This window comes from Megalobrama amblycephala, linkage group LG22 (genome assembly GCF_018812025.1).
Source record: "Megalobrama amblycephala isolate DHTTF-2021 linkage group LG22, ASM1881202v1, whole genome shotgun sequence".
Classification (NCBI taxonomy): domain Eukaryota; kingdom Metazoa; phylum Chordata; class Actinopteri; order Cypriniformes; family Xenocyprididae; genus Megalobrama; species Megalobrama amblycephala.
The window spans coordinates 10,837,240-10,852,666 of record NC_063065.1 but is presented as its reverse complement, the minus strand read 5'-3'; the positions used below and the strand labels follow the sequence as shown (position 1 = coordinate 10,852,666).

At 35.9% G+C, this 15,427-nt stretch overlaps 2 protein-coding genes across 3 annotated transcripts in view; both read left to right on the top strand.

The window, feature by feature from the left end:
* Nucleotides 1-1,613: 1,613 nt before the first annotated feature.
* On the top strand, nucleotides 1,614-11,670 carry atp6v1ab (ATPase H+ transporting V1 subunit Ab). The gene is made up of 15 exons (XM_048173943.1): nucleotides 1,614-1,767; nucleotides 3,233-3,325; nucleotides 4,997-5,125; nucleotides 5,227-5,441; nucleotides 5,655-5,792; nucleotides 5,883-6,034; nucleotides 8,689-8,851; nucleotides 8,941-9,049; nucleotides 9,129-9,251; nucleotides 9,346-9,460; nucleotides 9,635-9,698; nucleotides 9,807-10,010; nucleotides 10,142-10,236; nucleotides 10,348-10,519; nucleotides 11,034-11,670. The coding sequence occupies exons 2-15, from the start codon at nucleotides 3,244-3,246 to the stop codon at nucleotides 11,124-11,126; spliced, it is 1,854 nt and encodes a 617-aa protein (XP_048029900.1). The 5' UTR covers nucleotides 1,614-1,767; nucleotides 3,233-3,243; the 3' UTR covers nucleotides 11,127-11,670.
* Nucleotides 11,671-13,220: 1,550 nt separating this feature from the next.
* The window catches only part of gramd1c (GRAM domain containing 1c), a 17,675-nt gene continuing 15,468 nt past the window's right edge, over nucleotides 13,221-15,427 (top strand). The window contains exons 1-6 of one of the 2 annotated variants that reach the window (XM_048173940.1): nucleotides 13,221-13,450; nucleotides 14,213-14,314; nucleotides 14,634-14,769; nucleotides 14,904-15,004; nucleotides 15,145-15,240; nucleotides 15,336-15,416. In XM_048173940.1, coding sequence (XP_048029897.1) covers nucleotides 14,222-14,314; nucleotides 14,634-14,769; nucleotides 14,904-15,004; nucleotides 15,145-15,240; nucleotides 15,336-15,416 — 507 coding nt within the window. In that variant the 5' untranslated portion in view covers nucleotides 13,221-13,450; nucleotides 14,213-14,221. The remainder of the gene's footprint in view (nucleotides 13,451-14,212; nucleotides 14,315-14,633; nucleotides 14,770-14,903; nucleotides 15,005-15,144; nucleotides 15,241-15,335; nucleotides 15,417-15,427) is intronic. The other variant, XM_048173939.1, reaches the window with a different exon arrangement.

Sequence of the window (15,427 nt, the reverse complement as noted above, 5' to 3'; positions counted from 1 at the left end):
TTTGAACTAATTTTTATATACTTGCACTAGCATATTATATATGACAATTAAAGGTGCCATTGAATGTTTTTTTACAAGATGTAATATAAGTCTAAGGTGTCCCCTGAATGTGTCTGTGAAGTTTCAGCTCAAAATACCCCATAGATTTTTTTAAATAAATTTTTTTAACTGCCTATTTTGGGGCATCATTAGAAATGCGCCGATTCAGGTTGCGGTCCCTTTAAATCCCGCGCTCTCCGCCCCCGGAGCTCGCACTTGCCTTAAACAGTGCATAAACAAAGTTTACACAGCTAACATAACCCTCAAAATGGATCTTTCCAAAGTGTTCGTCATGCATACTGCATGCATGCGTCGGATTATGTGAGTATATACTGTTATATTGTTTACATTTGATTCTGAATGAGTTTGAGGCTGTGCTCCGTGGCTAACGGCTAATGCTACACTGTTGGAGAGATTTATAAAGAATGAAGTTGTGTTTATGCATTATACAGACTAAAAGTGTTTAATAATGAAAATAGCGACGGCTCTTGTCTCCGTGAATACAGTAAGAAACAATGGTAACTTTAACCACATTTAACAGTACATTAGCAACATGCTAACGAAACATTTAGAAAGACAATTCACAAATATCACTAAAAATATCATGCTATCATGGATCATGTCAGTTATTATTGCTCCATCTGCCATTTTTCGCTATTGTTCTTGCTTGCTTACCTAGTCTGATGATTCAGCTGTGCATATCCAGACGTTCTGCCCTTGTGTAATGCCTCGATCATGAGCTGGTATATGCAAATATTGGGGGCGTACACCCCAACTGTTATGTAACAGTCGGTGTTATGTTGAGATTCACCTTTAAGTTCAAACTTTGACCTGTGGAGGGCAGTAATACACTTACCATCGTCTACACTGCTGCAATTCAAATAGAGAAGAAGAAGAGAGCTAGTTCAAGATGAGCATTTATGGTTAAAACGTATAAATGTTTGTTTTTTTTTTGTTTTTTTTAGAAAATGAGGGATAGTTTCTCTAGATAAGACCCTTATTTCTCGTCTGGGATCGCTGTAAATTGTAATTTTGACCTTCAACCGTTTGGGCTCCATTGAAGTCCACTATATTGAGAAAAATCCTGGAATGTTTTCATCAAACACCTTCATTTCTTTTCGACTGAAGAAAGAAAGACATGAACATCTTGGATGACATGGGGGTGAGTAAATTATCAAGAAATTTTAATTTGAAACTGAACTAATCTTTTAAAACACTAGCTATCACATCTTGCTTAAATTTCATTTTGGCTATTTTATCGATCTTTTGGGGAAATTGACCATTCATAGTAACCGTTTACACTGATTACTAGGTTTAAGTGTGTTAAAAATGCCTTGCAAATTTAAAAAGCAAATATTTAAGACGTGAAAAAAATGAAGATTTGGATTTATTAGATTTATTGTGCATAGGTCGTATAGCCTACAGACCCTGAACCCCAGCTGCAGAACGGACTGTTGTATAAAAATATGCATATAATCACGGGTTAGCCTAAGCTTATTTTATATAGTTAGCCTAGAGAAAACAAAAACAAAAGTAACGGGAAATCAATGACAAACATTTCGTGCCCAGCAGGGGGCGATAATGAATTTACGGCGCGCGCTGTTCAGTCTGCAGAGGGAGAACGGGCTGTGACGTCAGCTCTCGACTGAATTAAATCAGCTGACTCTCTCGTTCCTCACGGATCATCTCACCATAGGATCTGGACACAAGACCGTCTCATTATCTGAGGTATTTACTCATTTTTGCGACGATAGTCATATCATGGGGACAGTCTATTAAAAGAAATGTATCTATTAAATTAAACAAGCAGAAAATATGATTATAACAATGAATTATTCTCAGATCACTTTGGCAGTTAATTTATTATTTAATAATTATAATCATATAACAGCTTATTTTATTGTTGTGTACACTGTGTCCTGTGTTGCTGAAACATTGTACCCTTCGCCTCTCCACGCAGCTCATCTTGTTACATGTTTATTTTCCCCTCCAGCGCTGAATAGCACAACTGGATGCTAAACAAATAGCAGGAGAATTTTAATATTTTATCTATATAATCATTTTTAAGTAATTACGACCACACGAGATGAAAGATTTCGTAGAGCTTTAACTGTTTGGAGACAAAAAACTACCTTATATTTCAGCAAAGGTCATATTGTAGCAACAGCATCGTGATCATGTGATCATGCAGCATCTCTTCGCACTTCGCAGCTCGATCTCTAGTGCAAAATCAGTAGCCTACAGTCATGCAAATCAAAACCGCTACAATTATTAAAACATATTTATATATATATATAAAATCCCCATCTTTGTCTCTGTGGAGATTATTGTATTTGGGTGTGACATTTGATGCCCAGATATATTGTGTAGGTAGGCTCTGTGACACAATCACTGTCATGCTAGGTTTGACCACGTGTCCTTAAAGAATTTTCAATGCACTGACATTATTTTTTTTTTTTCTTCATATGTTCAAAAGTCTGCAATGTCTGTTTCCTATCCTATTTATTATTCAGGGTCATTGCTATAATTCATGGGCGCCCCTTCATTGCTTCATTGTCATAGGAGCATCATGTGACTATACATTCACAAAAACCCAGACATTAGACTGGTTCCTCTTGAAGCTTTTAATAAGAAATATAGAATGCTATTTAAATGAAATAAGGTGTCAGTGTCTTGTAATGTTTTTACCCAGCACCATTTGGGGTGTTTATTTGGTTTTATTTTGTTTAGCTGGCTCTCACGTGTTTGTTTCTCATAAATTGCCACTACAAAACAGTTTTTCCAGATTTGCTCAACTGTCTATTTTCCTCACTTCCTCACATAGTTTCTTTTTTGTTACAGTCAGTGTCATGTGCCTTGGTCATGTGACAGTGTTCCATGGTAGTCTCACATATAATGTTGTAAAATACATGGACTTGTTAGACATGTTAGACAACTTATAGTACTGGTGCAAATTATTCTGATATAAATACATAAAAGAAAAAGTAAGATATTAAACACATTTAGATATTCAGCAGATTTATTCATTTAAATCTTCCTGTACATAAATATATAAAATAAATAAATCACATTAATAATATGCAGCTTATAGGCTTTAGAAGTGTAGTAATAAGTGCAGAAAGAAATCCAGATAGTAGTGTCTATTATGAGACTATTTATTTATTTGTTTCATTTTTATATTTTTTTGTGTCAGACTCATTCAAAATGGATTTCTCCAAGCTACCCAAGTTCCAAGATGAGGAGCGGGAGGGAGCATTTGGATATGTACATGGTGTATCTGGACCTGGTTAGTAGGAATTAACACGTCTTAATATGATTTTTATTTTATTTGGATTAGTATGTCACCTGAGCTTTTGATGTATATTATTTTGTTTTATTTGGATTATTATGCCACCTGGGGCCCGTTTCAATAAGGAGGTTCAACTTAAAAATTGAACTCTGAGTTGACTTACTCTGAGATGGGAAACTCTTGAGTTTTCTGTTTCAGAACAGTTGAATTGAGTTAGTTCATTCAACTCTGAGTTCAGCGCGTGCACCACGACTATGAAAAGCCACGATCAATGGAGCTCCAATTATTACGATTCACCATGGCAACAGCACCCGACAAAAAGACGTCCACATACTTCCGAGTCAATACAAGTTTAATTCTTATCACTGTTACAATATCAGAGGTGAAAACTGTCAGAACGCAAGTTATTGAACTAATATTCATTTTCATGGTATCCCACATACAAAAATAAATAAATAAAAAAAAAATAATTTAATTGCATTTTTTTATTTTGCAAATTATCTGCCAATGGGGTTAGAAAAATAAGGAAGCAGCTATTTACACTAAGTGGAAATAGCATATTTTCTTAGCGATAGATGCTATTTACAAATCTGAATTTAGTTTTAAGGTTTTTAGGAAAAATTAACCTTAAACATCCTATTTAGTTGTTTTTTTTAACCGCTCTCACCATGAATATAGCCATAGAAGCTGAAAAAAAAGAAAAAGAGATGCTATTTACAGTAAGTGCAAATGTCTGCAGATGCTAAAAAATAGAAAATAGTGATATGTTCTATTTACCATGTAAAAGTAGCAGTTCTTTGCAATAAGTGTAAATAGTATTTAGATGCTATTTATGCTTTATACAGATACTGGAGATACATACTATTTGCACTTTAGTATTGTTGTACATTAACAGCATGCAATAACAACATGGTGTAAATGATTATAATTATTAAGATTATAAATACGTTTATCTTTATTAAACACTAGTTAGGCACTTCTACTTCTTAATTTTTATTGAAAATAAATGCCTTTCTGTTGTGATATGTGATGGGAAAAGGGAGAAGAGCGAGCTGGGCAAAAGGCGGACTTGAACCCGGGTCAATCGCGTCACAAGCCAGTTCTACATGCCTTGCGCACTACTGCCTATACCACTGAAGCCGTTGAATCACGCACGTCGTTTTTAACATTGTGTGACATTGGTGGGCAGAATTAGTGTAAATTCGCACTTAGTAATAGACAATCTGAATAATCTTGTTTTCCGTTTGCATTAAGATTATTTTTATTACCACACTGGCAGATAGTTTTACTTTACAGATAGTGTGAATGAATGAATGAAGTATTCAAACATCACTTGCACTTTAAAAAGGAGGAGGAGACCAAAAGAAACTCTGGGTTTACCCAAGAAAACCTGTTCCTGACCAGGTTAGGTTCACCATGACACTGAGTATAAGTTACCTCCCTTTCAGAAATGGGCTTGACTTACCCTGCTTTCTTGGGTTTGATATACCTCCATTTCTGAAATGGAAAACCCAGAGTTTCCCTCATTTCAGGGTTAACATACTCAGTTTTCACTTAATCTCCTTTCTGAAACAGGCCCCTGAGCTTTTAAAACCTAGCTTTTGTTAAACCTTATTTCACTGTCCACAAGTCATTTTGAAGGTTCCTGACTCACTGATTGTGTTGTAGTGGTGACGGCCTCCAGTATGGCGGGAGCTGCCATGTATGAGCTGGTGCGAGTGGGTCACTGTGAGCTTGTGGGAGAGATCATTAGGCTGGAGGGTGACATGGCCACCATTCAGGTCTATGAAGAGACATGTATCCTATTCTTACTTTACTACAGGACACACTTCCTATAGTTGTTATGCTGTGTGTAAAATCTATTAAATAGTACTGTAGTTTTCCTGAGCTTTCATCAGCTGGTGTTTCCGTTGGTGACCCTGTCCTGCGCACAGGAAAACCTCTCTCTGTGGAGTTAGGGCCAGGAATCATGGGCTCAATCTTTGATGGTATTCAGCGTCCCCTCAAAGACATCAATGACCTCACTCAAAGTATCTACATTCCCAGAGGAGTCAACATTGGTGCCCTTAACCGTGATCTGAAATGGGAGTTCACGCCATCCAAGAACTTGCGTGTAAGTGAATGATTATATTTAAGTTAAGGTACTGAATTATGGAGGCATCACAACATTATGATGTGCAATATAAAAAACAAATGTACTTTACTAACATTATTAGTGGACCTCAAAGAAAATAATGGTAATAACTTAAAAAGTGCTCCAAGATAACAGATGGTGTCAGGTGATCAACCAAATCAAATGTTTGAATGATTTCTGTGTCCATCACAGGTTGGCAGTCACATCACAGGAGGTGATATCTATGGTACGGTGTTTGAAAACTCTCTCATTAAACACAAAATAATGTTACCGCCAAAAAGCAGAGGAACTGTCTCCTATGTGGCTCCACCTGGAAACTATGATGTCTCGGTGAGTCTAGTAACAGTTTCAGTTTGTGAAGAACAGTAAAACATGAATGTTTTGGATATGGAAGTCAGTGTGCATGTGTGTGTTTGTCAGGATGTGGTGTTGGAGTTGGAGTTTGAGGGGGTGAAAGAGAAGTTCACCATGGTGCAGGTGTGGCCCGTGCGTCAGGTCAGGCCAGTCACTGAGAAGCTTCCTGCGAATCACCCTCTGCTGACTGGTCAGCGAGTACTGGACGCCCTTTTTCCGTGAGTCATGTTATGTAAAATAATATAAGAATAAACTTAACTGTTTCCATAATAATTCCAAAAGTAATTTTCCTCAATAATAGGCTCAATTTTTAAATGACAAATAATGAACAAATTATGGATTTCTAAAGCCCAATTTTCCCCAAATGATTTTTCATAATAATTAAGGACTTCATAAATGTCAATCAACAGAAATGGGGGTGGTTTATGGAAGCTTGTTTCTGCCACTAAATAAAAAGGATAATTGTGACTTTATCTTACAATTCTGACTTATTTTCTCAGAATTGAGATATATAAACTCACAATTCTGACTTTTTTTCACAATTGTGAGATATAACCACGCAATTGCGAGTTATAAAGTCCAATTTTCAGAAAAAAGTTTATATCTCATAATTCTGACTTTATAACACACAAATGCGACTTTATATCACACAATTCAGACTTTATATTATGCTATTCTGACTGTATAACTTGCAATTCTGACTTTTATATCGCGCAATTCAGATTTTATATCTCGCGATTCTGACATTATAACTCACAATTCTGACTTTATATCTCCCAATTGCGACTTTATATCTCAAAATTCTGACTTTATAACTCACAATTGTAACTTTATATAACACAATTCTTTATAACTTGCAATTCTGACTATATCTTGCAATTCTGCCTTTATAACTCGCAATTTTGAGTTTATATCATGCCATTGTGATTTTATATCACGCAAGTCTGACATAACTCGCAATTGTGAGTTTATATCTCGCAATTCTGACTTTATAACTCGTAATTGCAACAATCACGCAAGTCTGACTTCATAACTCATAATTCTGTCTTTATAACTCGCAGTTGCATGTTATAAAATCAGAATTGAGATATAAACTCACAATTCTGATAAAGTCAGATTTGTGAGATGTAAACACAGTTCTGATTAAAAAAAAAGTCAGAATTGTGAGATGTAAATTTGCAACTGCGAGGGGAAAAAAAGTTACAATTGTGAGTCGCAATTACCTTTTTTATTTTTTATTCAGTGGTGGAAACAAGCTTTCTTAGTGGTTAAATAATTGGTTTAAATAGTTATGAAAAAAATGTGTAAATACAGGTGCTGGTCATATAATTAGAATATCGTGAAAAAGTTCTTTTTTTTTTGTAAATTATTTTAAATAATGAAACTTTCATATATTCTAGATTACCTACATGTAAAGTAAAATATTTCAAAAGTTTTTTTTTTTAATTTTGATGATTAGAGCGTACAGCTCATGAAAGTCCAAAGATCCATTTTTTCAAAATATTAGAATATTTACATTTGAGTTTCATTAAATGACCATCCCTACTGTATAAATTCCGGGTATCTCTTGTTCTTTGAAACCACACTAATGGGGAAGATTGCTGACTTGGCAATGGTCCAGGAGACAATCATTGACACCCTCCACAAAGAGAGTAAGTCACAGATGGTCATTACTGAATGGGGTGGCTGTTTACAGAGTGAAATATCAAAGCATATTAAATGCAAAGTTGACTGGAAGGAAGAAATTGGGTAGGCAAAGGTGCAAAAGCAACAGGGATGACCGCAAGCTTGAGAATACTGTCAAGTAAAGCCGATTCAGACACTTGGGAGAGCTTCACAATGAGTCAAATGAAGCCGGAGTCAGCACATCAAGAGTCACCACACTCAGACATCTTCAGGAAAAGGACTACCAAGCCACTTTTGAAACAGAAACAACGTCAGAAGCATCTTACCTGGGCTAAGGAGAAAAAGAACTGGACAGTGAACAGTGGTCAAAAGTCCTCTTTTCAGATAAAAGTAAATTTTGCATTTCATGTTGAAATCATGGTCCCAGAGTCTGAAGGAAGACTGGAGAGGCACAGAATCCAAGCTGCTTGAAGTCTAGTGTGAAGTTTCTGAAGTCAGTAATGATTTGGGGGGCCGTGACATCTGCAGGTGTTGGTCCATTGTGTTTTATCAAGTGCAAAGTCAATGCAGCCATCTTCCAGGAGATTTTGGAGCATTTTATGCTTCCATCTGCTGACAAGCTTTATGGAGATGCTGATTTCCTTTTCCAGCAGGACTTTAGCACCTGCCCACAGTGCAAAAACCACTTCCAAGTGGTTTGCTGACCATGATATTACTGTGCTTTGTTGGCCAGCCAACATGCCTGACCCCTGAATCTATGGGATATTTTCAAGAGAAAGATGAGAAACAGTCGATCCAACAATATACAGATGATCTGAAGGCTCAATAGTGCCTCAGCAGTGCCACAGGCTGATCACTTCCATGCCACATGCTGTAATTTGTGCTAGGAGCAAGTCATTTGCTGTAATATGTGCTGCCGACCAAGTATTGAGTGCACAAATGAACATACTTTAAAGAACTTGAACTTTTCTGTTTTGCAAATCCATTTTTTGATTGGTCTTAGGAAATATTCTAATATTTTGAGATACTGGATTTTGAACTTTCATGAGCTGTATGCTCTAATAATCAAAATTAAAAAAAAAAAAAAAAACTTTTGAAATGTTTTACTTTACATGTAGGGAATCTAGAATATACAACTTTTTGATGATATTCTAATTATATGACCAGCACCTGTACAGTAGAAGTTTGGTAGAGTAAATGTCTGGTAGTTCAACAGATCTTTTAGTTTTACCGTTTAATTTAACAGGTGTGTGCAGGGAGGAACCACAGCCATCCCTGGTGCTTTCGGCTGTGGTAAAACTGTGATCTCTCAGTCCTTGTCTAAGTACTCCAATAGTGATGTCATCATCTACGTGGGCTGCGGAGAGCGTGGTAACGAAATGTCTGAAGTACTCAGAGATTTCCCTGAGGTGATTAGCATCAGTTATCATTGATCCTACAGCACATAAACTGTAATAGAAGGTTCAGTGGGGTGATTGACAGTTCTCTCGTCCTATAGCTGACCATGGAGGTGGATGGTAAGGTGGAGAGCATCATGAAGAGAACGGGCTTGGTCGCCAACACATCCAACATGCCTGTGGCTGCCAGAGAAGCTTCTATTTACACAGGTTTGTCGAACATTTCATATAGAAATAACTAAAACTAGCAGCTGTGTTGTCATCCTTAATGGCTGTTTATTCCATCCAGGAATCACTCTGTCTGAGTATTTCAGAGACATGGGCTACAATGTGAGCATGATGGCTGACTCCACCTCTCGATGGGCAGAGGCTCTGAGGGAGATCTCTGGTCGTCTGGCTGAGATGCCTGCTGGTACGTGTGCTGTGACCATCTCAGCCACCGTGGCAAATATTATAAACTATAAAATATGAACTAAATTTGTATTTGTGTGTGCTCGCATTCACAGATAGCGGTTATCCTGCCTATCTCGGAGCACGTCTGGCCTCGTTTTACGAGCGTGCCGGCCGAGTTAAATGTCTTGGTAACCCAGAGAGAGAGGGCAGTGTGAGCATTGTGGGAGCGTAAGTGGATCTCTTGCTTTTTCTTCTTCAGATGCCATTTGCTTTTTTACTTTAGTAAAGGTTTTATTTTTCTCTGTATTTGATATTTTTTTTAATAAATCTTACAATATATGACTGTTGATTCCGTTAATGTGTGCGTCAGCTGGCTCAGTGAAGCTTTTGTTTTAATTGCAGTGTGTCTCCCCCTGGTGGAGATTTCTCAGATCCAGTGACTTCTGCTACACTTGGTATTGTACAAGTAAGTGTAGATTCTAGATTTTCTTCTCATTGCTGTCTTAACTTTTTTCTTGTTTTTTTTTCTTCTAGAGGTAAACATGTTCATGTTATTTCTTTTTCTGTCTTTCAGGTGTTTTGGGGTCTGGATAAAAAGCTGGCTCAGAGAAAGCATTTCCCCTCAGTGAACTGGCTCATTAGTTACAGTAAGTACACAAGAGCTCTGGACGAGTACTACGACAAGCACTTCCCTGAATTTGTGCCACTGCGTACCAAAGCCAAAGAGATCCTGCAGGAAGAAGAGGACTTGGCTGAAATTGTGCAGCTTGTGGGGAAGGTGAGTTTGTGGGATTATGTGTGTTCACTACAATTGATAGCTTATACTTATTTGTTTACATAATTGATTTTTTTTGTATTATTATGGATATTCTTCAGTCAATGGTGCAACACATGTTATTTATATTTTAGGCATCATTGGCTGAAACGGATAAGATCACACTGGAAGTTGCCAAATTGATCAAGGATGATTTCCTGCAGCAAAATGGATACACACCTTATGACAGGTAGTGAACACATGCTTGTAATGTGTATACGCTTATGATTATTCAGCTGTCACATTCGGGTGAATGGGATAGTGTGGAAGTGGAACTAAAAATATTAAATTTTGCTTTCAGGTTCTGTCCGTTTTATAAGACAGTGGGTATCTTGTCCAACATGATTGCGTTCTATGATATGGCACGTCATGCCGTAGAGACCACTGCACAGAGCGACAATAAGATCACCTGGTCCATGATCCGGGAGCACATGGGAGAAATTCTCTACAGGATCAGTTCCATGAAATTTAAGGTACAGGATGTAAACACTGATTGTGTTTGAGTCTTCCATGATAAAATGAATCATGCTTTAATGCCTTATCAAAATAGTCTGTACCACTTGATTTATTAGAACTTTAATTATCTTGGTTTGTCAATAGTTTGGTTCCTCTTTTTTGCGGATTATTCACAAGTATCAAGAACAAACCAAACAGTGCAATTTAATCACATTGCCAGAGGTTGAATATTATCTGTTAGTGTTTTTTTTTTTTTTTTTTAAGTGGAAGTGTGAGTTTTAAATTTTTATTTTATTTTTTTAATAATTTAAAGAAAATGTTTTGAAATATTAAAATGATTTGAAAATACTTTCTGCTATCCCAGCGTAACATGCTTTCAACTATAAGTAAACCATTAATTGTTTTGGACTGTTAGAGAAACCACTTTTCTTTCAAGTTTCTTTCTGTTTAAATCATAATTTAGTTAAAAAAAAACCCTGATATTATATTCCATTTTCAAGATGTTTTTTAAAGTCTGTAACTGCATTTTAGGACCCTGTGAAAGAGGGTGAGGAGAAGATCAAAGCTGAGTACGCCCAGCTCCATGAAGACATGCAGAACTCCTTCCGCACACTGGAAGAATAAGAGTCTTGTCTTAGCCATCTTTCTCAGGGCAGGGCGGCAGAATCCACCAATCCCCCCCACCCCATACATGCAACACACTCGCAGTCAGTGTCCCTTTTCTCTGTCTAATACATTCCACTGCTTTATGTTCATCTTGTGGTGTGATGGATGCTCTAGTGTTCTTTAGGTGTTGCCAAATACCTTTGTTTGTGTGTGCATTTGTGTAAATGTGCAATCTGTATTTTCCTCTTCAAATCCTCTGCTCTGCCCCAGGTCTTCTTTATATTTTATCATCCTCTCCATAAATATTGATGTTATTAAATAATTTGATGTAATTATTGTTCTATTTTTATCTGTACAGAAGATTGAAAGACATGACTTCAGAGGTTCACTATATTTACAGCTGGTATATTTACAGTTTTAATGGTTTACAAAATTTGGTATGGCTGTTTATTGCAGTATTGTCCTGTATATTTCTTTGAGGATGCAGTACACTTCCTCTTCATTGCTCACATGAAAATGTGTTTGAGTCCTGGAAGAATATAAATAAATATTAATGAATTTACAAGTGTTGTCTTTTGAGGTCCTGCATGTTCATGTGGAATGCTTTTAGTAGTTTCTTTTAATCAAAATTAAGCCTTTAGCCATTTTGCAAAATATTTCGTTAAGATAAAACTTGAGCAAGAAAATATTATCATGGCTACAAATGATAATCTTTAAATATGAAATGTGTGGAAATCACGTGGAACACTCCAAATAGAGTGTTCCTTGCCACTGTCACCCTTGTCTTATTTATGGAAGGATTTTAGACAGTCATCATTTTACAGTTGTTTTGAGGTATGTACTGTATTGTACTTTAATAATAAATTGGGTGGTGTGTTTTGCAACCTTTTCATCACTCTGTAGGGAGTAGTTCCTCAAGTATTTCTAGCTTTGTCACTGTATCAGCCAAGAATGCACTTACCATTTTTCATATGGTGTGGTATGAAATGCCAAATCATTCTCCATTTTATAGGGTAAAAGAAACTGTTCCTATAAACTCTAGATTACAAATGTAGCCATTATTTAAGATAAGAACTGTACAATACATCCAAATACTTGATGGGTAAGTTTTCATGGCAATGTTACACCTTGCAATTTCTTATCCTTTTTGTTTAGCATGTTCTCAGAGGTTGAATATCATGTTTAAGCAGAGGTGTCTGCTTTTATATGGCATATTTACTTTAGTGTATGTGCTTATGAGTGATGTCAGTTTGTATAACTGGTCTTACTGCATTTTCTCATCTTGAAAATGAAATGTGGCTACTCAAGTTCCCTGCCCTGAGTTCTTGTCTTTACACTTCTAACACTTTCTAGGCTTATCTCCATGTGTTACATAAACAGCTATAACTATCTTGTCTGACTTTTCTATCTTATTAGAAGTCATATCAAATACCATAGGTAAATCTAACCTTATTAAACTGATACACCCACTATGACCTTAGATGTCCAAAGTGCCTGAACCACATGAACCAATTTAATTTCTTTCTATATTATTTGGTCTTTTAATTAAAAATGTTGCCAAAAGTAAAACTGTTAAACCGGTGCAAAAGTGCTATTAAATGTTACAACACGTTATGTTGGTTTACATCCATAACCCATGCAAATATGTATTTATTATGTCAAATACAGGTTTGCTACGGTTACCTCATCCGGCGAACGCCATTTCTGTTTTCGAACGTGAGCTTCGAAGATAAAACGCGCCCTTGTAATCGAACTTTTAAAAAAAGATTCCACTAAAAATTAGAATTCAAACTGAAACATGTATACTTTTATCTGAAAATAAATAAATAAACAAATGACTGTCTTTTCTATAGAAAGACACTCCATATTGCCTAATTCAATAAATGTAGGCTAATAAAAATAGGCTAGGCTACAGTTAAATATATGAAATATACAATAAATGAAATATTTTGTCAAAACTCTTTTTATAGAGTCCCAGTTTAAGCGTTATGCTTCATTTAAACTTTACAAAGAATTTCACTTCACAAAAAATAAGGAGTCTCCTTGGTGTCATGCGTAAAATATGCAAATACAAAAGTGTGCTTGTTCTCAGCGTAGAATGGCACGTTGCTTCATGAGCTGGTACACTCTGACTGTAAACCTGTTGCCAGGTGTGAGTAGGACGGTCGCAACAACGAGACAGAGAACACCGCAGCACGCCAAAGACACTAATCATTGCTGCTGTCGGAAGTTTATAAGCATTTGGAATATCGGCGACGATTGAAGCTCATGGTAACTATCTTACAACCCTAATTTATAAAGACCTGGATCTCAAGTAACCAGTAACAACACGACCTTCTCTGGTATGTATTTTATATGAGAACACGCCTTTGATATTCGAGGTTAAGTGTTTTATTTATTGCTACATTCAATATTCTGTAATGTTTCTGTCAACACTTTTAAAAATAAAGGTTCTTTATTGGCAGTAATGGTTCCAAGAACATTTAACATCCATGGGACCTTTCCACTGCACAAAAGGTATTGGTAACACTTTACAATAAGGTTCATTAGTTAAACATTAGTTAATGTATTAACTAACATGAACTAACCATGAGCAATACATTTGTTACTATATTTACTAATATTCGTTAATGTTAGTTAATGAAAATACAGTTGTTCATTGTTTATTCATGTTAGTTCACAGTGGATTAACTAATGTTAACAAGATTTTAATAATGTATTAGTAAATGTTAAAATTAACATTAACAAAGATTGATAAATGCTGTAGAAGTGCAGTTCATGTTAACACATGTTGTTAACTAATGAACCTTATTGTAAAGTGTTACCCAAAATGGATTCAGATTGTTAAAATGTTCTTTACACTTAGAAAAATGGTTATTTTAAGAACTGTTCACTTAAAGATTCTTTGCGGAACCTAAAATGGATCTTCATCGCTACAAAAACCTCCTTTTGGAACCTTTTTTTTAAGACTGAAGAGTGCCTACAAAAGTTTTTTTTTTTTCTTCTCGGTAGTCTGTTTTGTTTTAAATTGCAGAAAGAAGTTTTAAAGAATTAAATCATTTGTAATGCAGTCAAATAAACCTTATTACGTTTTACTTCACCAGGCGAAAGGCATGACTCAAACACCCAAACAAGTGATGGGCAATGAGCTCACACAGGACACCAGTCAATCTGGGGAAGGCAGATTGACCTTAGAAGAGCAAGAGGTGAGACTGAACATGCTGCTTGTGCTTAGATTACATTGGTAGAAGTCCACATTGTATTAACGTCAATTTATGTATGATCTTTAGCAGAATTATATTGTACAGTTTGCTGTACTTTGTCCTGCAAAAGATTAGTCGCTTTATCATGATGAGATTACGCAAATGACATTATTGATTGCTAAATGTTTTGAGATATTAGTAAGCTCTTGGGAGCCTGCTGCTTTCACAAGTGTGTAATACACAAATTCACAAATATTATTATAATATTACAATATTATTTATTTACTTAATTTATTGAATTGCTGGTATTTTTACCTCACAGGGTCTGGAAGTCAGTGGGCAGTGCGTTACAGCACCTCAGTCACCTGAAGCATTGCTTTACACTTGTTATAAACAGAGGAGTGACGAATTTCGGAAGTTATTCAGAGAGATGCCTGAGTCTGAGAAACTAATTGCAGGTAAGACTGATAGAGGGAGATATCAAGTGAACAAAAAATTTAAAAATATAATCAACTCAAAATGTTTGTTGGTAGAGCCACGATATTTGTATAACCATATCAGATGTTGTTTGAATGATCCATCTTTTACCTAGACTACACCTGTGCTCTCCAGAAGGATATCTTGTTACAAGGCCGCATCTATATTACAGAGAATTGTTTATGTTTCTACAGTCATGTTTTTCGTGGTACAAAAGTGAGTTGTCCAGAAAGATTATGTCATTCTTCATTGTTTTCATCCATTACTTATACCCTATATATAGTGAGCATTTAAGAATTTCTTTTATAGATGCCATTGCTCTGCGAAAAATGACAATAAACCTGATTTTGACTTAGATCATGGTAAATATGAAGGATGTCACCTCAATGACAAGAGAGAAGACAGCGAAATGGATACCAAATGCTATCCAGATCAATACTAATTCAGAGAAGGTGAAGTTCAACAATCAGTTAAACTATTAAGTTTTTAATCTTGTTTATGAAGATACATGTTTTTGACAAAAAATGTATTTGGGAATTTTCCACAGCTGCTGTTCTGCTCATTCTCAGCAAGGGAGAAAAGTTACCTGAATATGTTTCGGCTTTGGCAGAATATTTTAATGGAGAAGGTAATTTCTTA